A 26,425-nucleotide genomic window follows, 5' to 3' on the forward strand; every position below is an offset into this window, starting at 1 on the left:
AATATATGCGCCTTCACCTCCCTGTGACAAGGTGAGGTACTGAGGGCAAGTAAACAACACACTTGAGCTGCAGGGTTGATGGGTATGGCCTGGTGCTTGTTTGAATGTGTGTGTGTGTTTCTCATCCTGACACCATACTCTTCTGAACTTTGACTTGACAAGGAGCAGATGTCCCTGAATGAATTTAGTGTTGAATTAGCTAACAGATGTTAGGTGATAGCCTATCCAGGTAAATGTCATATAGTAATGATGTACTGCAGCTAAATCTTGTTTTTTTAACGTGAAAAGGAAAAGGCATATCTCTCACAAAAATGCTGATATCTATTAAACTATGTTTTAATTAACATGGCTTTTATAAGACTGCTATCGCCCCACAAAAAACTATTCTGTACGTTTATGTTGTGCCACAGTTCAGATTATAATAGATGTTAAAGATTGAATCGAACAGTTCCATCAAACCTACCTGCGACTGTCGCAATTACATTGAAATAAAATGGTTACGGTACCAAGTTCACTAACCTGTCTCGGCTCCTCCGGGAAGGGAAGGCAGCGTTGCAGCCAGCCACAGTACACACATGCATCTCTTTGAGGTGCACATTCTTGTAGTGCAGTTTCATGCTATAGGAGCTCTTGAAGCTCTTCTTACATACGTAGCAGATCTTGGGGTCGGGACTTGAGCACGGGTCACCCTCTGGTGAATGAGAAGAAGGGAATTTGGGTGGGCTGGAACCATAGCCCATCGAGGAGATGAAGCTCTCGTGCAGAGCAGCCATACTTGCGGCGGCGGCGGCGGCGGCCATGCCTCCGTTGTAGAGGCCATACTGGCCCATGCAGAACATGTCGTAAGTAGGATCGTTGAGTTCCTCCTTGATTTTGATAGGGGGCTGATGAGGGGAGGGCGAGGAATGCCCCTTGCCTTCCATCTCCTTTTTCAAATGGGCTTCCTCACCACCCTCATCATCCTGTTCCTTGTCCAGACCCCTTCCACTCCTGATGTGTTTTTGCTGTTCTTCCACATCTATCAGCTCATCGCGGTAGAACATCTTGGAGTCGGAGGTTTCAGACTCATTCTCAAAGTCTCTCTCATGGTCCTGCTCCTCAGAGGTGAAGCTGTCCATACAACGTAGTTCACCAGAGCCTTGAAGATCATTTCCACCCCTGCTGTCACTACCAGTCCCTTCCCGGCATTCATCTTCACTCTGTCTCATCATGCCTCTCAGAGCTAGGCCAGGGCTCATCTCATCCTGGGAAGGGGATTGCTGCCCACTACCGCCACTGTGATTCCCGGTACCACTGCCGCTATTGTTGTTGCTGTTACAGTTACCATTCATTTTGATATTATTGTGAAGAAGGGATGACTGGTGATGGTGGTGATTGTGGTGGAGGTTATCATCGTCATCATCATCTTTGTCGTCATATTCATCCGCCACATCAATTACTTCCTTTTCAATCTTCACTGGCATGCTAGATTTACGTGGCTTCTTTTTAGGCGTGGGGTCTATGCTGCCAGTGTTGAGGTCGTGATTGGCACTCTGTGTATGTACGCGGTGGGACATGGGTCCCGCCTCTGACATGTGAACATTATTGTGTGAAGCCACAGCTGCAGCAGCCAGGAGCTGTTGTTGTTGGTCCATCAGTGTGGTGCTGTTGGTGGTTGTGGGCAGGATGGGGCTGGTGGGCAGTGACACTGGAGGGCTGACAAGGTCCGCAGGGGACAGAAGTGTACGGTAGAATGGGGGAACTGGTTGGACTGGCTGCACTGACTTCAGGGTGGGGAACACCAATGGGCTTTGCAGGGGTGACTGAAGCATAGGGTCTACTGGTGGAGTCGTGAAGCCCAGTGGAGGCCTTCCTGGGCTGGTGAGTGTAAAGCCACCATTCTTGGTGCTTGAGATGACAGGTGTACCGGGGGTTGAATTGGCACGGATGAGGTCCTTGTCACGGTTATTGCGCAGCATAGGCATATGCAACCGTGGATTTGGATTGGCACTGTGGCGGTTGCGGCTGCGTAGTGAGCTGAAGACCATATTGCAGCCCTCAATGGTGCAACGGTGTTTTATCTTCAAGTGTACAGCATTATAATGTATCTTAAGTGTGCCTTTGTCATAAAAGGTTTTGCCACAAGAGTTGCAGCACACACGACCCTTGCGAGAGGTGGCTCCCATGCGGCGCATGCGATGCATTTTGGAGGAAAAGGAAGCATGAGTGATGGTTTTAGAGGGCTCGTCCTTTACAAAGTGGTGGTGGACCTGGTGGTCGCTCAAGCTGTTGGGCTGCTGAGGTTGATTTTGGGACTGCTGTTGGCCCTGCTGCTGTTGCTGCTGGAGCTGTGTCTGCTGTTGCTGTTGTTGCTGAGCCTGCTGAGTGGAAGGTGTGGGTGAGATGGGGGATGCCCTGTTGTTGGGTTCTGTCTTGGGTTCAATGTTGTTGCTCATTCCTCCCAGGGTTCCACGGCTGGGGCTCTGGCCTGTACGGAAGGGTGACAGAGACACTTCTGACTCACTGGTCTCCACCTGTTCACCTTGGTTTGGCAGACTGGGCTCCCGGAGGCGGAGAGCAGACTGCTCCATAGGCAGGCCATTGGGAGGCAAGCCGAGCATGGGGGCAGAGACTGGGTTGATGTACTGGAAGGGCAGGAGGAAGGCTAAACTGTTGGGGATATTTTCGAAATGGTGAATGCTGGATGGGCTACTATTTTCCAGATGTGTCAGGAGCCCCGGGCTGCGGGTTCTATTGTTGCTTTCAATGAATGTCCTAATCCCGGAGTCTGTCTTGGAGGAGGGAACTGTAACTGCCTGACCTTCCTTCTCCTGAATGGCCATCAGCTCCACAATGGACTTTGTCTCACCAAAGCGCAGGAACTGCTGCAGGGTGATGATTTCCTCTTCTCGGGACATGATGGTCCAGCGGTCCAGCACCTTGCCTGCAGCATCCTAGATGCCCCAGAAGAGATAAGAGAGAAGACAAAAATACAAACCGTTATTGATTGTGCATAATCACTGTGGTCAAAGGAGAACATAGAGCAAGGGTTAGTTTGTAAGGGCAAGCTTTTCTGCTCATGAAATTCAGAGGCTCCTGGAGCGACAAGTAACTAATAGAGCTTTGTTGAAAGTCCCTCCCTCCGCTCTCCCCCTTTGCCATCCATTTTTCAATCATTTATTTTTTCTATAAATCAGCCCTGTGAATGTGATTATTAATCACACGGTGATGAGAGTTGGCAAGTTTAGTTAAGTCTAAAGCAGACGAATCAAACGCACTGAGGTGGGGTGATTAGCAGGTCTCTGCGACTTCCAGCATTGTTGGGATGTTAATCTGAGTTGACAAAAACAGCTTTGTAAAACATGTGAACTCTTGCTGGGACTCCCTCTGTACACAAACTGTACCTGGGGATATTTACAAAGTTGTGTGAGTCAGAGAAAAACGACTAGCAGAAATAATAGAATAATTAATGCAAGCCACTAATTGCACGTTGGTCAGCAGGCATTTTTCTCAGTGTGTTTTCAGTCTCTAAGGCAGTAAAATGCACGAGGGAGGATGGGACTGCTGCTCTGTGTATCAGGGAATGGCTTTGTTCATTCTAAGAGAAAAACTCATGTTTATTTAAGGTTGTGTTTGAGTGCCTTGACAGAGCCATTGAGCTTGTGTTCCTTTTATTTGACAGGCTGCATGTTTATCATGCGTCTGTGTTAGTGAGGTCCAAAGGATACATACCCAGTAGTACCTTAAATATTAATCACATCAATACGTTAGTACGGTTTAAAGGATGCACAACCTGTATCACCTTAAACATTGATGTGAGATACTTTGCAATAAACAACCATGTTGTTTAGGACACTGCCCACTGAAGATGCATTTTTAGTTGACGGTGGCTTCCTATGAAAAGGGGCAGAAATGTAAAATAACAAATATTAACAGTTAATAATTTATAATAACCATTGGCAATTCCAGTTCTGTATTTTTGGAGGCTTGGAAATGGTGAGAAACAAGTTTCCATCCTAAGAGACCAGAACTACTCCGATGGGACTTGGGCGTTATTCCAAATAGAACACTTTACTTGGCTAGTGTCTTTCGGAGATGTGCTATTAATGGATAGAAAATAAAAAGCTTAGACTCCTTGCAAATGTGGATATTGTCAAACATCAAGAGATGGCAATGGATTCAGGGAAAGAATTTTGGCAAAACCCTGAGAATTGACTTTGTGGTTGAGCTGAGTAAGAGGCAATGAACATTTGACCCTGTGCTCTTGTCCTCTCGTATGAACCCACATCGCTTCCCGCTTCATAGCACTGATGACAGAAGTCTTTACAAAATTATCCTCATATAGTACTCCTCATACTGCTGTTGTTATATAAGACGGTGTGGTGCGAGTGTTTGCGTGAACAAGATGGAAATAGAGGAGAGAAGAAACAGAGAGACATAGTGTGAATACTTCATTTCACACACAGGTTCCCGAGGGACCAGGTGCAAGTGACATCAAGGGAGTAACGCAGGCGATGACAATTAGTCACAGTGAAATGGTAACATTTCATATGTGCTCCTAGCTGCTGGCATCTATAAAAGATAAATGGCAACTCTGGCGAGTAAAAAGCTGTAAAAACCAACATCACAAAGCACAAAGGGCCTGTAAGGAGAAAACAGAAGATAAATGTTTAAAGAGAGACAGCGAAAGAGAGAGAGAGAGTACGGGAGAGACACAGAGGAAGAAGAGCAGAAAAACAGAAAAATAAAAGCGCGAGTGGTTTCATATCATGCCCTCAGATATACTGGAGAAATAGATTCTTCTGAGACGAAACATCAATAGTCACTGGGGTATTTGTTGTTAAATATACATTAAAAAACATTTTACACTTTCATTCTGTGTGCGCTCTGGAGTTTTTGCCCGGAGGTATGACTTTAAATTCTAGCCTGGGCACTATTATTTCACACTGCACGGCCATCTGGGCATTAGTACTTCCATTTGATTTAATTGAAACAAAAAAATGAAACAAATTAGAAAGTGAATCTTTAAATAGTTCCACAATCACATTTCTTAAGAAATTGTAGTTCTGAGAAGTGGATCAGTCTTTAAATATTTTCTCAAGACAAAAAAAGACTTATTTGTGACGCTCACAATTACAACTTCATGAGAGGCATGAAAAATTCTAAATGCAATTAATATAGTTTATTCAAATGATTAATGTCTTTGTTTTCTACATGTAGTATATGTCGTATGTAATACATAGCAATAGAGAGTATTTGCATTTCTGGGATCATTGGTAAAACACATTTAATCCAGTTTAAGACAGATTAAGACAGATTAATATCAATTTCCAATCTGCCCTACTTTGATGTTTGCTTGTCATATTGTAATTGAAAACACATAAATAAGAACCACAAGCTTCCTAAAAATGACGTCATTTTAATGCCAGTTCCATTAATAAAATTCTAAGGGTTAGTCTCACACTATACGTAATATCATTAATTAAAACTGCAGAAGCTTTGCAGGTTTAAGATCACTTGATCTAAGTTGTTCTCCTGACTCACATGCAGTTATCCAGCTCCAGGATTCAAAACATTGTTTCGACATTTATTTTATCCTCTACTAGTTCTACCCTGTGCCTCCACTTCCCCACTCATGAAGCCAAATAAAAGCCAAAACACAATGACACAAGCCAAACTGCAACTCATTAGTGTTAGGAATGGCCAGCCAGCTGTCAGAACAGGTCAGCAGATCTGCTATGCACTGGACCCTGTCGGAGAGGAGGCTATCCAAGCGCTCCTCCTTCATTGGTCAGTTGAGTTTTGGAGGCCAGTCAACGAGCGTCTGTGCTGGGGGAGGCCTTTCGATACATTGCTGGTTTTGAAACTGCAGTAGCTCATTTATAACACTACATTTAGCCATGCATCACTTTAAAGTAAGAATGCTGAATTCCACACACTAATGTTCAATGGAGATAACCCCCAAACTAATTAATAAACAATCAAAGATGAGAAAAAAGCATGTATTGTATTAGAATGAGTAAAGTATGAGCTGACACACAAACACAGGCCTCTGTAGTCCTTACTACAGTAAGTCTCACAATTCCACACCCCTGCATTAGCCTTGTGATGCTGTGAGAGAAACAAATATGCCATTAGAAGCACTTTTACAAGTAGGCACTCATCTTCCAATTAGCTTAATGTGGCCCTCTTTCCCCTATATTTTCCAGGCGTGCCCCACCTCTTCTTGTACACTCCCTCCAGTAAAATCTCATTAATCCAACCCTCCCCCATCTCCCCCAGTGCTATGACATATTAGTCTGTCATTATGCATCCCAGAGTCCTTTAAACAATACAGCTAAACCTCTGTTTGCCAGGTTAATGACTATTAGCCAATAATTACAGCAGAGAGACGATGGAGTACCCACTTTATCTGGTGGACAGCCTGCTGCTGTTAGTTTATTTTATCTGCCTGCCTCCATGTCTCTCAGAATTAACCTAGCAACGGCTGTATTTATTCATCTCTCTGCCTCTGCAATGCATTCTTAATTCATGGCTGTCTCTAATACTGTGGCGCTGGATGTGGTGTAGTGGGTGTGTAGTGGGGTATCCACCTTGCAAATTGCTGACAATGAGGATGAGCAAATGATGGCCTTGTCACGGGCCAGGGCACCACTGTCAGTTAAAACAAATCAGGCAATTATGCAATTAGCAGGTTATGTGCTGGGCTGTATTAAGAGGCGGCGTGTGCAGCATTGTTAGGTTGCAAGGTGTCCATTAGGGATTAAGAGCTTAACATGTATATGCTTTTCACTAATAATCACCTATCATATTCAATGACCGAGTGTATTTAGAAAGCAGTGGAGAGAGATGCCATATAGGCACACACCAAAAAATAACTATAAATACATCGTGTTGACCTGTGCCTGTATGCAGTAGATCAAACGGGAGCTCTCTGACCCTCGTAGAGCTTGTGTCATATAGCTTCTCTGATATTTGCATTTCATGTTAACATATAAATTGGCGCAACGTTCGATGTAAAATCTGTGTAGGATGACGGTGCACTTGTTCGACATTAACATACAAACTCAACCGAGAGTAAGACAGTATCACTCGCAATAGGGAGGATCAGTTCTCACAATGGCAAAGTGAACCATGGGAACCACATTGATCCACCAATCACCTTGCAGTGAATGCGATCTCCAGCGAGCCTCGAGGGAAACGCCATTGATCTCCAGTCCTGCTTTCAGATCCACTTCCTTGAAAAAACTGCTCTATCCCTGTGTTCGCCACTTCAAGGGAGGTTAAGCAGAAGTTCCTTGTGATCTGAGAAGGTCTTGAACCTTGGTGCTTCCTTTTCCATATTCTGTTTCTCTCCCCACCCCATCTCAGGCTGTATGAATAATGCAGAGGATCTAGTGGCGAGGGGTGCCATGGGGGATGGGTTCACGCAAAGCCCACTGCCTGGAGCCATCACATCAGAGGGCAACAGCTCCCAAGACACAGGCTGCTCCCCCATTGGCTCCCCAGTGGCAGGTCAGAGGTCATGTGTGAACAACCAGCTCTCTCCTTCTTCCCCTGTGATGGACCACAGGGAAATCAGTAGCTACATCCAGATGTGGGTGGAGGACATTTGTAAGAATCATAGAGGTTGAAATTTGCACTCTGTGATCGTGGTAAATTCCTCCTTTATGCTCTGCACATCAAAAGAATTTCTTACTTTTTTGACATGACCTTAGTGTATCCGCCTTAGATGTTTTCCAAACTGCACAAACATTAACTTGTATCGTTATAGCATGATGACAATCTACTGTACACGGGCTGTCTGCCGACGTACAAGGTGACACCATATAATTAACAATTAACAAGGCAGCCGTGGAAACATGTCACCCTAACATCAAAGACAGACACGGCAGCATCCGTGTGGACCAATCAGCCACAATCATGTCACCTTGTGGTTGCTTATTACAGGGACGGGCATCTCACAAATAAAGCCATCACTCAGTGAAATGCACCTTTTTCAAATACGTACAGGAAAAAGCAGAAATGTGTAGAAGCTTATTCGCGTTGCCTGGTTCACAGCTGTCTTCCAATACGTCGGATTTAAAAAAAACAACGGCAGCCAAACAGTATTCAGAACTTTGTCTCTGTGGGAGGCTCATGCTGTACTGCTGCCACCTTGTATGTCAGCAGACAGCCTCGATGCCTTTCTGAGAGTGGTATGGTTTTAATAAGTGACAATTTGCAGTTACACTTAAGAGAGCAACGAGGTACAATAAAACAGCTGCTCAAAGTCATGTTACAGTATATCAGCTTCAATAAATACTGTATGGTGAGGTACGCTAATTCAAGCACTGATGGAGTAAAGTCTGGTTCAAGAGCACATGTGGCTCCATACACACAGAGTGGACTTGCCAAAAGCCTTTAAAAGACGGCAGGCTTGGAATTACAGGTGATTCAGTGGAGTCTCATATTGCTGATTAGAATTATTCCAATTAATCAGTCAGTCAATTAACAGCCATGCAACGGGCGTCGCCCTGGTCAACATCATGCTCAATACTGGCAGAGAGGACAGCTTGCTTGGTTCTGGTGTGAGTAGATGTGAAGAGGCCACAGGGCTTATTTCTCCGGGCCAGACACACTGATCAACCAGCAGGCCGTGAGATACCCTGCTTTCACCTCTCAACCTGATTTAACTCGTGGCTTTGGTTAAAATTTCATGACTGTGTGTTAGTTGTTGCTAAGGGCACACTAATCGACTGGAGTGAGATTTATAGTGCAGTTGCAGACTGCGAGGATAGGGAGGGGGGTCGGGGGGGTTATTACAGAGGACTTTACCACAGACGGGTGAGTCACAATCTGGCACATCTCGTGTTCCAGGTGGCCTTTAGTAAACACTTTCCATTTCTTCTCCCACTGACGTGTCTTTTTTCATTATCTATTTTTGAAAACAAACCTGTCATTTTAAAAGAAGGTCTCCCAACCTCTGATTCATCCGACCCCCTGACCTCCACCCCCACCATCACCACCCCTTTTGTTTTAAAGCTGTCCCTCTACGTCTTTAAAAAGTGGAAAGGACAGTCCTTTGGCCACAGCCCAGCAGAGGTGCAGATGGGGCGGCACATGGAAGCCATTTCAGGCCCCGGCGCGCTGTTCTCTGAGTTCAGAACCTCTGAAGAACCGCCTCGCAGCACTCACACATGAGCAGCGTCTGGGTCTGGACTGATCTATTGATTCCCTGTCAGTTTTCACAAAGCGTGCACAATAACGTTGGCTGGCTTCGCCCAACTGTGCTAAGGAACCGTAGCCGTAGACAGTGTGTAAAAGTCAGCGGGCCCAGCACCGAGCTCGAGGGGATGCCTCAGAGAAGAGGGGTGGAGTGATAGAAGCAGCGAGGGAACGCCTGATGGTTCACATTAATTGAGGATGATTCGTGTGATCTGCTGGGTCTGGATGCAGCAGCCAGGTCTGTCGCGGGCCTGGGAGACAGATGTGGGGGCCGCTGTGCCCCCTCCAGGGCCGATGGAGAGCAGTGAGGCGGCTGAGAAATGGTCTGTCTGTCTTGTGTGTGTGTGTGTGTGTTGGTAGAGATGAGGGGGGGTGGAGCTGACAATCTGCTTTTCTTTCCCTCTTATATCACATCTCCTTTGTCTTGATTACTATTTTGGCAGGAGGCCGGTGCAGAGAAGGTGCATTAACATATGCTCACAATTTGCTCTTTGGCCGCGTAGTTCCATGTTTCTACCGTGTCTTCATGTATCTGTCATTTCTGGTCATCTTTCCTGTAATACCGTCTCTTGTCACATTGCACCCCCAGGCTGGAATTGGGTCTCAAAACGCAGTCTTTGGTAGGCAAACAGGCTTAAAAGAAATGAAACTTAAACATGATAAAAGCAGACACGTGTATTTATTGCCAATGAAAACTTTACACGAGGGCTCCAGCTCATAAAGCCAGTATTTGACAAGTGGTTTCTGACTGTACTGTGCTTAAAGTTGTTGCAACCCAGATTTCAAAAATTAGCTATAGTTGTCATTTTGTGCTACCTGTAATCTCGTGTTGCTCTCCACACGATCAAAATAGTCCACACACCCTGTTACTGCGCAAAAGGAAATTGATGTGAACGGATAATAGATTGTATTGTAGGTAAACCTCCCGAGTCATTTTGTTTTGGTCTAGCTGGGAACAGATAGAGGTGTCTGTAACATGCAGCCACACTGCATTAGAGGAGCTTTTCAGCCGCGCGTTTGCTGTGGAGCATGCAGGAGGAAAGAGAATAAGCTAATGGACTCTTTACTTAATGTGATCAGAGCCATTATTGACATGCTGCCAGGAAGATGCAAGACCATTAACTCGAGCCTCTCTCTCCGGTGCCTTCCCTCCACCCCGCTCCTCTCCCTGACAGTATTTCACTGCCGGCCTGACTCTCATACAGAGGAAGGGCCACTAGGGGGTCTGGGCTCCCCTAAGGAGTCTGTGTCATGTTAACTAGGAATCTATGATACAGATTGTTTGGCCAATTGGTAAAAATGTGTTGCTCAGGACTGTAGTTGTAAATCATTCATTATTCCAGTGTGTCATGATAGAAATGTTTATTATGTTATATATATAAATATAGAAGACATTTATCTCAAAATTTCTCAGAGTGTAACAGTGAATGCTTGACAAGTGCTCCCATTTTTGTGCAGTATGTCCTGATGGTGTTGTTGGCTTGGCAGCCTACCATGCAAATTCAACATGTCGGGTTTTAAATCAGCCTTTATTACTCTGTTACATGCCGTTACTCATACAATATAAAATGTGTGCTGACATTTCCGACACCCCAGAAAGACATAAAATAAAATCTGAGGTTCAAAGATATATATAATTTAATCACGGTACAAAATAAAATGTGTTATAGATCTTAAAAAAAACAACCAAGCCCCCAAATTAGTACATTCGTTTCAGCAGTTTTAGTCACTTTAAATTTCCAGTTTCCAAAAAAGTTATAAAAATAAATGTCCATACATAATATGATAGCAGTTATCCAGTAATATCTTTCTTTACTGGAGTGCGTTCATATAATGGTTTGGTCAAAAGTGTGTTTATCAGCAATGGTTGTAACTAAATAATCAGCTGAATGAATGAGACATTTTAAATTGTGTTTAGGCTTTAATTGTGTCTTTGTGTTGTCTTATTGTGAACACCCGTAAGTGACACCCGAGGCCAGATCATTCCTGAAAGACGTGTGCAGTGGCGTGTGTTCAGAATACTGTTGTTTTATCACAGTGAAAAGGTGCAGTGCAGGTAAAATGGTCCCAAATTACAAACAGTGCAGTATCCCTGTTTTTAAAGTCCAGACTCACTGGAATTGTTGCCTGGCATGTAAGCTGGCTCATTCATCTTGGAGGTGGAGGGTGCCAGTGTGGCTGCGGCGTAATTTACACTACCCCGACCTATGTGCCAGAACACATCTATCCCTGTGGCCCAGGGGCTCACACCGCCAGCAGCCCAGAGGATGTTCGTGTTTGCGTGTGCACGCGCGTGGATGTGTGTGCGAGAGTGCGTACGCTTGTGTCTGCGATCATGCGGGTACAACAGGAAGTGGTGCTCGGGTCTCTCGGGGCACGGTTCCAGGTCCCTGGGCCTGTCTACTGTCATAAGTTCCAGAATGGTGATTACTTACTGCAAAAATAAACACCATTACCATCTGGTGCTGCCTCTTTGTACTGTAACTTATACACCAAGAAAAGCTCTAGACCATCAAAACACACAAGATCGAGAACAATAACAGAAAAAAAATTACAATCTGCACCGTAAGTTTTTTTTATATTCCTGTACATGTTTGCGAGCAAATGCCGTATAATAACTCAGGTGAATGCATTTAATGAAGTCAAAGTAATTTTTCAAACACGGTTAAAAAAACAGCTCTTGATCTATACGAGGGGGCAGATAGGGAAGAACAAAAGGTTTACTGGGACGCATGGCGAGAAAGGTTGGATGATGGGGGTCATTCAAGACCGTTGAGGCCTTGCAGAGCCAGCAGATGTTTGATCCATCCACGGCACATCTGGTGCTCAACACACTCGATCCATTTCACTCGACTTCTCTTTTTTAGATTTTCATTGTTCCTCACGGACCGCTAAACTCTGCGTTCCCCCTTGCGGCCCACAAATATCCATTCACAATCATTCATACTGCCCACTTTGAGTCACTTTAACATATAGGCTTTTCTTGTTGAATGCGATATACTGTTTTTTTTTTTTTAAGATTTGAATATCCGTCCCTTATCTTCCATCTGTATTTTATACCAACTAGGAGATAACTTCTTCAAATGGGCCATAAGTTGTAATTCACAGCGAGGAACTGCAAGTCCAGTGGCACTAGGCAGGGATATGAAAGCTGTCATTCTAGTAGTGGGCCCTGGGAGGGTCATACAGTGCTTAACAACTTCATTGTTTCTTTTATTGTTGGAAACAGAGAGGGGTGTGTACTGCACGGGTTTCTGTATTCTGGAGTGCGACGTGACAAGAGGACTGTCAACTCCCTCTAACTCTCCATGCAGCTTCCTTTAATAAATGTTAACTCTGACCCAGCGGCAAGTCCCTGGCAGGCTGGGTGGCCGTGTCAGCAGGCCGGCGGGCCACACAATGTCTGGGCTTGGCCCCGGTGACACTGGGGAAGTGGAGTGAACCGCTGTTCTGTTTGTTCAGAGAAGGGATGCAGGGCCACCTGGAGGCTCAGGTCCAGGATCACCAGACAAAAACATAACCTGTGTGGGTGTGTGTGTGTGTGTGCGTGTCTATGAGATGTGAGGACAGATTGCATGTTTGTGTTTGCACGAATGCACGATAGTGCTTGTGCAGAATCGATCTCAAACGTCCATGTGATAATGCATAGAAAAATTAAGTGATTCCCTGGATTTGAGTGCAAATTGAATGTGTTTGTGCTGTGCTAATAACACAGTAGGCCTGTCCTGCTTTAAGCCCATGTGTAATGCAATCTTCCCGTGTTTGGGTCTGGCCGGGTCTGGCATTGCTGTGCAGTGCAGTGCTATTGATCCCTGTAGCCTTGTGGTCTGCAGGGTTCCTGTCAGTAAACGCAATGAGCCGGAGCACCTTCCATTCCCCCCATGCCCCGCGTAGCACTACGAGCTAAACAGCCATCACAGAAACTCAATACAGGCAGACTGGACCCTAGTCGTCAGCGAGCAGCAGTGCCCTGCAACATCCCGCGAGGCTCCAGCTAAGTCAATTTAGTGTCAGTGTAGCATCTCACCTTGTAGACCTGTTGCCAACCTAATATGTCGCGCTAATATGTCTCTCCATATGAATTACAAGCCTGTGAGAGGAACCCAGATGCAATAAGTATGGATTAGCTAATGTCCAGGTTCTGTCTGAGTCTTGTATTGGATGGGGGGGATAACGATAGTAATAGCCTCTAACAGGGTGTCTGGCTGTGGCCTGGAGGTGAGATGGGGGCATACAGGCTTCTGGGATTTCTATGGAGCTCTGGGAAATAAACTTTCCTGTCTGCCGCAGGAGAAACGGAGAAGGGCTGAGAGAGATAACATTGAACGAATGATTAGCGAAGAATGAAAGCGATGGAAAGAGTGCGATGGGCTGTTAATGCTATTTTTCTGACTATTGATCAACCTGGAGGGCTGTAGTTGTTTGGGTTAGAGGTCTCGAAGCCCTTACCTTGTCTGCTATGTGTCCGTGTGTTTACGTGCGAACCCATTGATTTGTATTGTACTCGTATAGCTGCCCTGTGTGTTGGCCAAAGTGCCTGACAGAGGAAGAGTGGGATGGGAGCAGGGCTTGGAAAGAGAAGAAAACAAAAAGGTGGGAGAAGAGGTGAGCGTGTGGTCAAACGGGGGCGTAATTAGGAACCATGTTACCACTAAACTCTATATATTGATCAGGGATAATTCACACACACCTTATCTTCCCCTCGGCCAGTGTGCCTAGGTGCTTTAATCATTCATGCTGCATTATAACTCTTGTACATTGCTACCCAGCAATTATTTACACGCACCACTTTTAATCATTCAGTTCTGTGTGTACTGGTATTGAAAACAAAAGTTTGATTGATAGTAACTGGGAACGCTGGGTAATAACATAATCCAAATCAGTATCCTGCTTGCATCATCCTTCATAAAAATATGAAAAATAAGTGTGTGTTTTGTGTAGTTCTGTTTTGCCTAAATGCTCAGCAAAAATTATTGGAAGTGGTCTTGGTGTCTAGCTGATTTGTGATTAAAATTGATGTTGTTCGTGCTAGACTCTGGGCTGACTCAAAAGAAGGAATATCTTTGATATTTCAGATGAAATGGAAGCAGTTTGGACCTTATAAAAAACAGAAATTGGAGCATTTTTTTTTGCTGGTGGTCCCACAAAATGTGTCACATAAGTAGTTGTTAACACTTTTTCAGACATACACACACAACCAAAAGCATATGTTGTTTTTTTCTAATAAACAAACACACTCGTGCACACACAAGCACACACAGAGGCCATGATTGCCATTGGCAATCCCTGCAGGCAGATGTGGGGTGTGTGCCAGCGGCCTGCTGAGTGAGTGGGCCAGTGTGCCCCCAGCTCAGTGCAAGGCACAACGCTGGGCTGCTTTGATGTGTGTGTGTGTCTGTGTGTCTGTGTGCTCTGTACTGTAGGGGTGTGTGTGTGTGTGTGTGTGTGTGTGTGGGGGGGGGGGGGGGGGGGGGGTGGTCAGTGAAACAGCAGAGGGACTGTGTAATCCTCTGACATGCCTGTGGAAAAATACAAGGATCCCTCTGACAGTAGCTGAACTAAAGGCTCAGAGGAGCCGTTAGTGTGTCCACAGGTTCATGTGTGCAGGACTGACTGCAGGCTGTGCACAAGTCACCACACATACAAGTCATGCACTGACACACGTCTACACACACAATTAAGATGCATTGCAGTGCTCAGAGTCAGTCTTCTTAGCGAGGTCCTGGCTTGGTGACAGTAATTCTTAAAAGGCTATGTCACTGGCAAGACTGCGGTGTGGCCATGTAAGGTGCAGTCCTCAACTAAGATGGCAAGCTGCATTGCTTTAGGTCCTACTCATACAGAAACCCATGCACACACACACACACACAGGCCGGCACATTAATACAAACAGTTTGGGTCTGCTGTTGGAATGCAGGAGGACAGGCGAAGACTTTTGGCTCTGCCCTCTCTATACTTTGCATAATTGCATCTTACATTTCCTTTAGTCTGAAGGGATGTTGAATCCTACACAGCGATGGGAGCCGGGTCTGTTGATCATTAGACTTTGGCAGAGTGACCCGCTGCCACATGTGAGAGAGGTAGCAACACAAATAACGCGTGTGTATATGTCTGTGCATGCGTGTGTAAATGTCTTCATCTCTGCAGAATGTGGCCTCTTGAGAGAAAAACAGGGCAAATAAAAGGACATTAAGCATGTGGATTAGACACAGGTCTAATGTGAGCTCTGTGAAACAACAAGCAACAAAACAATAGTAGACATTTCATCTTCTTATTGTCTAATCGGCCATCTGACTGCCTGTGTGTTTCCCCTCTTAACCCTTGAGATACTCGCTAATGGCCCTCACAATGGAATTATTTACTACCCGTGGCAGGGGGGCAAATGGGTCAAATTGTGTGTGTGTGTGTGTGTGTGTGAGTGTGCACACTTGTGCCCCTTAGTCAGAGTGAATGAAAGGGAATGATGGAATCATTGAAGCACACAGTGACTGAGAGAAGAGGAGGGAGGCTGAAGGAGGGCTACTGAGTGGTGCCTGCTAAAGTGAAAAATCATGCCATGGTGCAGAGGGGCCTGGTTTTGTCCGCTGGGAGAAGTGACTACATCTATGCTGGCACTCAAGTGCTCTTAAATACTCTCTCTTTCGCTCTCCATCTCCCCCCACTGCCTCCCTCCATCTATACCCCCTTCTCTTCGTCCCTCTCTCCTTCCTTCTCCCCCTGCTCTCCCCAGGTCCAGTCCAGGTACAAATAGCTATTTGCTGTACAACTCCCTTAGCATGTTTGCGTCTGCTCGTGCTCGTCCCTAACAGCATGTAAAACAAAAAAAAAAGAAAAAAGAAAATGGACCTTTTCTTTATTCACAAATTGCTCCTCAGAACACAAAAGCCTCCTGAATGGAGATGTCAAAGTGCTACTAGCAATGTCTGTGCAGGAAGAGGTCGCACAGCTTCTCTATCAATAGGCTTTAATTCGCCAAGGAGCTGAGAACAGTCATTGTGTGTGTGTGTGTGTGTGTGTGTGTGTGTGTGTGTGTGTGTGTGTGTGTGTGTGTGTGAAACGATTCAGCTTGGCAATCAGTTTATCTGCATCCTCCTCAGCATCTCACCACAAGAGGTCAATCCTCATTAAAATATGGAGGATTTACATTTATTATTTTCCCTGCATGTTTTATCATCAGCTGATTTGAATTTGAATTGAAGACTGAAACGATCAGTTCCCGTTTTTTTTTTTTTTTTATCCCGTTCAGCCCTAATTGTGTCACGTTGAGACAAAATGCTCACTTCTGGATTCAACGCGGCTAAATCGAGAAGTGAGCGCTGCGCAGATGAAGGCGTCTTTGTGAAGGGAATCAACAGCGCTGCTAACCATCGCCTGCTGGGGTTAACCCTGCGGTTGCCAACACATTTAGAAGGTAGATGAAACACAATAGCAGACGAGCCTTTCATTCTCACACCTGCAGTCACAGAAGCCTTCCTGTCAGCTGCGCAAAACTGTCTGTGTGTGTGTGTGTGTTTGTACAGGGGTGCATGCATCGTAGACATATTTCCCCCCCTAATTAGCACAAGGGAGTCCTGGGGGCAATCAGAGCCGGGGTTAATGAGGGGGGGGGGGGGGCGAGGTAGGGGTGGCGAGGTAGGGGTGCACCATGCTGCACTGGTGCTACAGTATAATACACCCTTCTTATCACGCTGTCACCCTGAAGGGGCATCATCCTCACGGCACCACATTGATGTTCAGGCCTGTGACATATCACGTGTGTGTGTGTGTGTTAGTGTGTGTGTGCAGCTGTGTGAGCGTTCCTCTCTCTGCGCCCTGATGATTCTTCTACCCATCTTTGTCTCGTATTATCTCTCCCTTCACGTCTCTTTCTCTCCGTAAGGCCCAGATGTGACAGCATGTTTCCCATATCAGAGAGTCGAGTACACTGGGAGGAAAAAAGAGTGAGAGAGGGAGCAAGACGGGGGCTGCCACAGTGGTCTTGGCATCTGTCTGTTCTCAATTGGCGTGCGACGGCGGCGCTGGTGGGAGAGGAGTCTAGCAGATGTCGTTGCTGAACATTGCCCAGGCAATGCGAGTGGCATCACCAGACGAATCATCCTCATGGAGGGATTCACATTAGAGGGTGATGATGTTGACGTTCAGATCGAAAGACTGAAATGGTTTTCAATTATTAAAAAGATCCACCGGAGCTGCAATTTCTTTGTCAGATTGTGGCATCGCTGGCCGACTGCAGTTCTGTGGTCCTGCAACACATGCTCTGCACATGGAGAGCCATCGCACTGGGGTGTTATGTGCCGTTTAGAGGACAGCCCAATCTGTATTGTTTTCATGGTTATATTTGTATTTATTCAACACAGGAGCATGTTTTACCACAGACTTTTAGAAAATGTGTTTTCTTTAACTGTTTGGGAAAGTTAAAAGTGGAGACAAAGGCAGGAAACACGGGGAGAGGTGTATGAGATGCACCAAAGATGGGGGGGGTTGCAGTTGAGTGCCTGTTAACCACTGCTCCACCAGGACGTCCCATAAAATAATTGATTTGTGAGACACTTTTTTTCATAATTATAACACATATTATCAGATCAAAGGCTTTCTTTTGTAAAGGTCTTGAAAATTGAACTTCTTCTATTTAGAAATGTGCTTTTGTAAATCAAGACTGATGATAACAGTCGTGTCACTCCCTGTAAAAAATTTAAAACCAAATTAGAATTGAACCTAAGTCACATCCAGGACTAACCAATCGGCTGCAACGGATCCTTTCGAGTGGACACTCTCCTGCCAAAAATCTTCAAATGCTAAATGACTGCAAGTAGCCAACTGTCTCTCGTCTTTGTGTGCATCTCTTTCGGCTTCGTATTGCAGCCCCGCGGTCACATGCTCCTCTCTCGCTCTGTGTCGAGGGGACCTACTGTGCTCAGAGTGGGATGGGGGGGGGGTGGTGGCTCATGTGGCTGTCACTCCAAACATGACGTGATGGGGAGGGGGGGACAGAGAAAAGAGGATCCTGCATTATTAAAAAGAGTGCTGCCATTAGAGACATTTATACAGTAGAATGACCCGATCAAACTGTGGCACAGATACACACACACATGCAGGCAGGTTCACACACTCCCTGCAGCTAATAGCCTCGCCTATACTGAACATTTTTCCAGGAAGAAATGAAAGGGATTATAGTTAATGCTGGTAAAAGGGCATACAGGTTAAAAAAACACAACATTTTCAGGTTTTTCTGGTGATGCTGTATTTATGTGTGTTGTAGTACAGTTCCCCTTCATTTCATACTCTCCCATCACTGCCAAACCAGGACTTAAGGGTCACATTCATCCAAGCAAAACATTGCTTAAAGATTAAAGATATTGGCTTCAGATGGAGTACATTTTTTTTTGTCTTTCACTATTTCATGTTACAAAGCGAACATAAGTAATTTTCTCCCACGTCTCTGCACACAGCTACCTTTTCCCCTTTCCGTCTTCTGGCCTGTTTTTGTATCTCTCACCCGTTAACAATAACGCTCGGGGCGAGCACAGATGTAAGAAGTAACAGCTACGCTAAGAGAAGAAAAGATGAGCGGAAAAAGATAGAAGATGAGAGTAAGGGAAACAGACGGGTAACGCTGCTCACAAGCATCACTTGTCAATTTACAGCCGTTGCTCCCTGAACCGCACCATATAAATTTCCAGTGTGACATCCGTTTCTACTGCTTCCAAGCCGACTCGGGCTCCGTCCCACCAGATCTCCTCCCCAGACACATACTTGGAAACCTTAAGTACAGACATTGTGCCAGATGTAGTCTGCCTTTACTTTTATTTATTAATTTTTTCAGGTTTTGAAATGTTGACTTTTTTTTTTGTATTGGAATCGCTACGGGGGAATGAGAATGGATGGGGTAATGTCTCAGAGGAGTGCTGCTGCAGTGCATTTGATGTGGCCGCTGCCATGCAGACAGAGCACATGTGTGGACACACATTTGCTCACACGCATGCACACACACACACACAGGAGTGTTTGACAGTAAATCATGGGTGTGATGTGTGTGAGAGTGGGTTGAGGATGAAGAGAAGGGCCAAAGAGCACCAGGGGATGTTGTGTATCCAGCGGACAGAGAGACAGAGAAAGCGAGCAGGAGAGAGAGACAGAGAGAGAGAGAGAAGAGCTTGGCACTGCTCATCTTTGAGTGATGGCAGTTCTTCAGGGTTGAGACATGGCCTCCCTTTAATCTCTCTATCCTTAGACATGAAAATGGAAGAAAAAGGCGGAGAGGAGGGTGGCTGAGGGGACCAAAGCAGAAACCTTTGCTGGGTCTTGTGCCAGATTGATTTTTACTTTATATCGCTTTTATTTTAAGGAAGACAATAAAACTCACCTCCCTGCTAACACGCACGCAGCGGATGGCAAAAACAGAAATGATGAGTTGTGACTCACAACGGACGTGACTTTTATCTGGAGCGGTTTAGTGCCAGCACATGAATCCTTCATTGCTTTTTGAAGCATCGGCAGGGCTTGTAACAAGTACATCTGACCTCGAGCGAGTCCATCTTAAAATTACGCCCGTATCAAAATAGCTTTAATGACTCTCGTCCTCAAGTCTCTAACTCATATGAAACAAGGTGTAGGCTTCATAGCCAAGAAAGGAATCCGCAAAGAAAACACGGCCCTCGGAGGAGTATGAGCCGAGGTGCTCGCACTAATACGAGATTGTGTTATAAGTGCAACACCTGTTTTGACTTAAAAAGCAGAGGCCAGTAGCAAGATTAGCAAAACATGCCCATAAAGGGAGAAGGTGGCTGGGCCTACGCTCTGATAACAACAGACTCTGTCCTGCATTTATTTCAAAGAGCTGAGGGAAGTGATGTGGTCATAATGCTGAGGAATTCATTCCACCGCTACACGAAGGCGAACTTCTGTCACTCCGCCAGAGAAAAGCGCCTGAAACTGTCTATTTTTAGCTTTCAAATCATGCTGCGTTGAAAAGAGGTTGATTTTTTGTAGAATGTGGACCTGTAAAAAACCTCTTGAAACGTTAATAAATGGCAAGTTGAGTCATAGATGTCACCACTGGCAAAGTTTTACAACAGTTTGTACTGCTGCCTCGAGGTTTTTAAAGCTAATAAATGGGTCATGAGATTTTCACCTCGCTGTATGTATTTCTACCCTGTAATTGCTATAACCCTGAAGGTAACACTATAGGAATTTCAGTGAGTGATCACAAAGCTTTGAGAAATGTTCTGTGTTCAAACTGAAGAATCTGGGAAGTCAATTGAATTCCTTTCCTGGGGGACACTGGGTGTGCAGCTCACACTACTAAGGAGACTTGATCTAGGACTGATCCCGGGAATTTTACCACAGTAATTAGGTCTGTCAGCTTGGCAAAGTGGGAAAACGCTTTGTACTGTGTCACCTCAGTGGGCTGGATTTTTGTCAGGGATCAAGACGGAGACAGCACACCCCCGTACCCAAGCAGGCCGCACCGCTTGACAAAGGTGTGATTCGGTGCTTAGTGTGAGACACCGCGGCTGACAGAGTCATTGTCAAATTGTCAGCGCCCTTTGGCACATTGTTCAGTGACTTGCTGTGATTATATTGCCAGATCACCTTTGAGTCTTAACGCAGTGACGGCTGGTGGCAAAGACTTTGACAGGAAGTCAGCGAGGAGTTTAACACCTCGCGCTGCCAGCGGCAGTCTCCCGTTAAGCAGTTAGCAGCGGTTAGTGCTGCAACGCTGGCAAACGGTGGGGACACGCAAAACTCTGAGCTGCTTTTCCAAGAGCTCTGCCCTGCACAAACACAAACGTGACTGCACACACATGTACACAGCCACGCGACTGTGGTCTCCCAGTAATAGCTCTGTACCTCTTGGGGCCTTGCGCTGACCGTTCCTGCTCTTATCTCTGTTTATGTGGAGGGTAGATCATCGTGTACGACTGCGTGCCTGTGCACAAACACTCGCAACGAGGTTGTTTAAAGTGCACATGTGAGTAAGAATGCAAGTATGTGCGTGTGCATGCATCTGTGTGCCGAGGAGGTGATAAGGCAGTGCCTGGCACCAAAGCACCAGTTGGCACTGAGCCTTAGATCCTGAAGATGAGAGAGTAATACTTGGTTGTGTGTGAGCGTACACACACGCAGACACACACATACAGTGTAAAGCAGAGGTGAGGTGGAGAGCATGCCACAAGTACTTCCTGGTGCATGTGCCTACGCCTGAATGTGTATATTTGTGTGTAGCTATCCAGCATGCATGTGTGTGTGCTCACTGAGGTCAGTCACCTGTAGCAGTCTATTGATCTTCCCTCTGCAGAAGGCCCTGTTGTCTTTGTTGATTACTGCCGTTGCCTTGCAACAAACACAGAAACCGGCACGCACACTTTCAATGTACAGTTGCGGGAGACTATAACTCGGCTCTGTGTCTTCTACAACTAAATCCAGGACTAGAAAAGTCTTGCCACTTGCAGGCTGAGCAGCGAGTGCTGGGAACTGATGTATCATCAAGTGTTAAACCATCATTTCTGGTGACCCTATATCATATCCTGTCTACGCCTGCAGCACTCAGCCCACAGAGAGCAGTGTGCCAGTGACAGCACGGCGCACTTGGTGGTCCCAGCACTCAGCCACTTACCCATTTAATAAGACAGTCTTTAAGAGGACGGAGCCAAGCGTATGCACGGTGCTGCTAAGATTTTTCTTTTTTTTTCCCCCCACTTTTACAAGAGCCCTTTTTGTAGGAGGCCCAGGGGCTGGCATTCACCAAGTCTGCGTGTGTGTGTGTGTGTGTGTCTCTGTTAGGTATCCATTTATTATCCATTTATTACTACTATTAGTCCCCTTTTCTTTCTCTCTCTCTCTCGCTCTCCTTCACCTTAGTGAAATTCTAATAAACAATCAGGGTAGCACCATGCTGAGATGCCCTGTAATGGGCTCCTAATTAGCCACTCCAAACACAGAGAGCGGCTGCTTCACGCCTCGTTTTCTGCACTCATCTGCGCAAAACTGGATGAATTGATTCCATTTGCTCGCCACTTAATGCACTGATTGTTTATTGGCATGGCCGGGGATAAAAACAAACAAACAAACAAAATATGTCTTTAAGCTTGCTGCGCGCGCTAATGCTAATCACCATTAAAAACGGGCTGACCTACGACGGAATTCAGCTGACTTTGAAGGTTCCTGGGTTCTTCTCGGAGAAGTCTGAGGCTTCACTCTGCTCCCCCTGCCAGCACCTCCTCCTTCTCCCCTCTGCCCCTCTGTCCACCTCCCCTCTGCTGTCTGAGGTGAAGTGAAGCCAGACCAATTGGTGGAGGAGAGGCAGTGTCTTTCTTTAGAGCACAGACAGAGGAAGAGAGCGGGATGCGTGGAGGGGCAGGGGAAGTCATCACCTTATCCTCACACCTGCATGACAGGTCATCCTGCTTAATAAAGGCGCTCATGCACAACCCATCAGAAAGGGGGGGTGGGGGGATGAAAGAGGTGGAAGAGAAAAAAACTGAGTAGAAGCGAAAGAGATGGGGGTTTTACAACAAGCTAGTGAGCTGCTAAAGTGTTGACGTGCTTAGAAATTGCTTAAAAAGTGGAATTTACTGAGAAGCTCCATTATGTTTCAGCAACCATCCCACATTATTTCTGGTTCTGTGGCGAACCTCCACAGGTGTCTCAGCACCGGTGTTGGTTCACGGCGGGGTCAGTGAAGCTTTTAACCACTGCCACACAACATGGAGGTACAGTACAGGCTGTGTCCTTTCTGCCAATGACACCACAATATCACGCAGAAACACAGGAAGTCAAACACAGCTGGAGCCACTGGTGAAAAACGAGACGGTGGTCGACACGGTGCAAAGCACAACCACAGCAGTCACCAGCGTGTGTGTGTGTGTGTTTGTGTGTGTGTGTGTGAGGTCCTTCAGTGTGTGTCACGCTCCTCTCCCTCCACCAGTCTGCCGAGCTCATTTCCTCCACAAGCTGCCTCCCCGCTACTTTATGAGTGAGAGCTTCTACAGCTCTCACCTCAGGACACACTTCAGTGTCTAAATGTTTCCATTTGTGGGGGAAGTGACACACATTCGCTCACACCGCAGGGCACCTACCCATAGCTAACCATCTTGCATACAAGCAGCAGTGAATCATGAAAGCGATTGGTTAAAATCCTCGTATGTGTATGTGGATGTATTTTTTGAGCCTGGGAAGGCATCCTATGTGTGAGTGTGTGTGTGCACAAATCTCAGGTGGTGTTTAGTGTGTGTGTGCATACTTCAGCTGCTATATTAAGCATCAGTCATAATGTGGTGGAGCAGCGCAGGACATTTATGTACTCTATCTACCGGTACTGTTCATTATCTGCACCTGATATTTGCTTGTTTTTTGAGTCTTTATACATTTGTCGGTCGTTTATTTTTTTGTCTGTCTATAAGTCGTGACCCCGAGAGTGACCACAGCCCCACATAACCACTTATACCACACTAGTGATTTCCACCACGCTCCCAAACAATTCGGTGCGACAATCAATGCAGGACTAGAATCTCCCGTGCCGATCGATACGACGGGGTGCTGCTAGACAAACCGGTGCTCCACGAGATCAACACCTTCCAACACCGTCATTAGTGTCGCTGACCTTGAAGTAAAATTCAATTTCCCTCTGCAGCAGCAATCCCCCCGTAGCCCCTGAAAAGCCACTTCAGAATTCAGAAGCCATTTCCTCCTTCCAGCGCAGGCGAGACAGGATATTATAACTTATGAAAAAGGATATATGGAGCGAGGGATGCCGACAGAAAGAGAGGGATTCTGTTTGAGGAGGCAATTATAACATGGCCCTCTTTGAAAAGTAAAGAGGGCAGAGTCTGGCAGAGGTAAATAAAAATTCCTGATAAGCAGGCTGGCAGATTTCCAGTTTCAATTAGGGTGCGCGGCTGACTATGAGAGCATCTCATGGGGAACCTCAGCAGCACCGAGGCGGCGGCGAGGACCTGTTGAGGGAAATCTCCCGGGGCACGGACACCGGGTAAAAAGAGAAAGGCAAATGTGCAGTGAGAGAACCAGAGATCCCATTACACTGATCAGTGTAATGCATATCACATGGAGCAGGCGAGGAGGAGGGAGGAACAGGGTGTTCATAGGGGATGAGGAGGAAGAGGGCACCCCATTAATACAGGCAGAATATTCCTTTTTATCCTAATTATGACATGCCGGTGGAAGAAAAGCACTGGTGGCTCCTTTTCTTCGCTTAGATTTGGAGGCACTGTGAGCTGGACGGGGGTTAGCTGCTTTTCTCAGATATACTCTGAACAAGAGTACGGTTTTCTGTGTGTGACGGGGTGTGGTGGGGGCCATGGGAAGAGATGCAGCCGGTGAATCAAGCCAGCATCTCGGGTTAAAGCTGTAGGATTGGCTGCGAGGCTTTGAAGTCAGCCTTATCATGGGGATTTAAGAGGGAAATGGGTGAGAAGGTGGCACTCATAGCTTCTGTGTGTGTGTGTGTGTGTGTGTGTGTGTGTGTGTGTGTGTGTGTGTGTGTGTAGCCTAGTGGAGTGCAGTTTGATCAAACCCCTACGAGGACCCCAAGGGAGCCCAAAGACCTGACCATGTATGTTAAACATATCATTTTCACTTCCCATGTTTGCCCTGCACAGCATGTTAACTCCCCAATCAGATTTTATTAGAACACCCCCTGCACACACACACACACACACACACACACGCGCGCCTCTCACTTCCATATGTTATCGCATGGAATATTCATGATCTTTAAATTTGACCAAACACGGGGTCACTCATCGTCAGTTAAAATATCATTTTCAAACATACATGTGGCCACCGAGCATGTAATGGATGCATTAAAGGGATTTCCAAATGTGGTGCAATTACTTAAGTGTCTCTTGAGAAGAAATCGCCGTGTGTATTGGCACTTTATCACGTTCTTTGATGCAGCGTCCATGATCCTAGACCGCACAATATGAACTGCTCTGCATGTAATAATATTCAGTCAGGAATTACATTTTTAATCCTTAAATAGAACATGACAGTGTTTATATTAGCAGGAAAAATCATACCTGTCTGTCACTGTATACTGTGTGTGTGTGTGCAGTTAGTAAAAAGCCAGGTGACACTAAACATTTGAAGGAGAAGGAGAGGAGCACATCTCAGTGCTGGATGTTGTTGCTGTAGCAGCGGTCTCACTTTAAAACAGCAAGATAAAGATAAGGAACACAACGCTGTGTTTCATAACAGCTAAGATCAGAGAGCAAACTTCCTTAATCCTCTGCTGAGGACACAGGAGTGAAGAGGTGACAGCGGAGGCGGTGGAAGACGATGGTGGACGTGGCCGCGCGTGGATGCAACCGAAAATACAAAGAGCTGATGACATTAAAAACTACGCAGACGCATGACACGCAAAGATTACGACCGTGCGCCGACAGTCACGGCACACACTTCTGTCTGCTCTCTGCAGTCCTGACGTTACCCAAACATCTTGAAAGCTATCTGACAAAAAGGATCAGTAACATTCAGCGAGCCAAACTCTGCCTCAGTCCTCTGTGGAGCCAAAGAAACAGAAATACACACACAGAAAAACAGTATATACAGTTCAACACACGGAGATTTAGAGCAACGAAAAGATGAGCCCTAAAATAATAATTTTAGCGTCTCTCTTTGGGAGATATTTTCTTCTCAACCTCCGCTTGATAGTATGTGTTATAAGAATTTAAAACCGACGAGACAAACTGGTTTCATACCGTTATTTATCACTATTATTCCTTCCTCAGTTTTGAACTTGCAGCAGCTTGTGGGGCCTTGCAGAATCTATGGTAAAATTCAGACTACCTTCCAAATCCAATATAAGGGGAATTATTTCCCAAATTCCTGCATACAATGTAACCTGCTCGTAACCTCGCTCCTCCAGCTTGAATTCATTTGAGGCTCGGGTTCAGGATTGAAAAGCGAGGGACGGAGGATTTGGCATGGGCAGGACTTGGGAGCTGGCTGTGAGCTGTGGAAGCTGCGAGAAAAGTGACGGCGAAGAGGCGTACGACTCCTGCAAACGTAACGTGATGCTTGGATTGTTTACTGTGCTGACACGCAGGCCGGGTGGCAGATTCCTCGCTGATGAAGCTGTGTTTTTCCTAAAGAATATGAAATTGTTATCAACTGGTTAAGTTTTAACGCCTGGCCGATAACGCTCCTCTACCTCTCTCCGGCTGATCCTCTAATCTGAAATCACATCCTTTTATCTCCAGATAACTTCGAAGTGAGCGAT

General features: G+C 45.9%; 1 protein-coding gene across 1 annotated transcript in view; it reads right to left on the bottom strand.

Annotated features, from left to right (window-relative positions):
- bnc2 (basonuclin 2) overlaps window positions 1-26,425 on the bottom strand; it is a 93,002-nt gene that overhangs the window by 11,489 nt on the left and 55,088 nt on the right. Inside the window, 1 exon segment of the mRNA XM_041934112.1 lies at window positions 520-2,933. Within this exon segment, the coding sequence (XP_041790046.1) occupies window positions 520-2,933 (2,414 nt within the window).

Source organism: Chelmon rostratus, chromosome 3, assembly GCF_017976325.1.
Source record: "Chelmon rostratus isolate fCheRos1 chromosome 3, fCheRos1.pri, whole genome shotgun sequence".
NCBI lineage: Eukaryota > Metazoa > Chordata > Actinopteri > Chaetodontiformes > Chaetodontidae > Chelmon > Chelmon rostratus.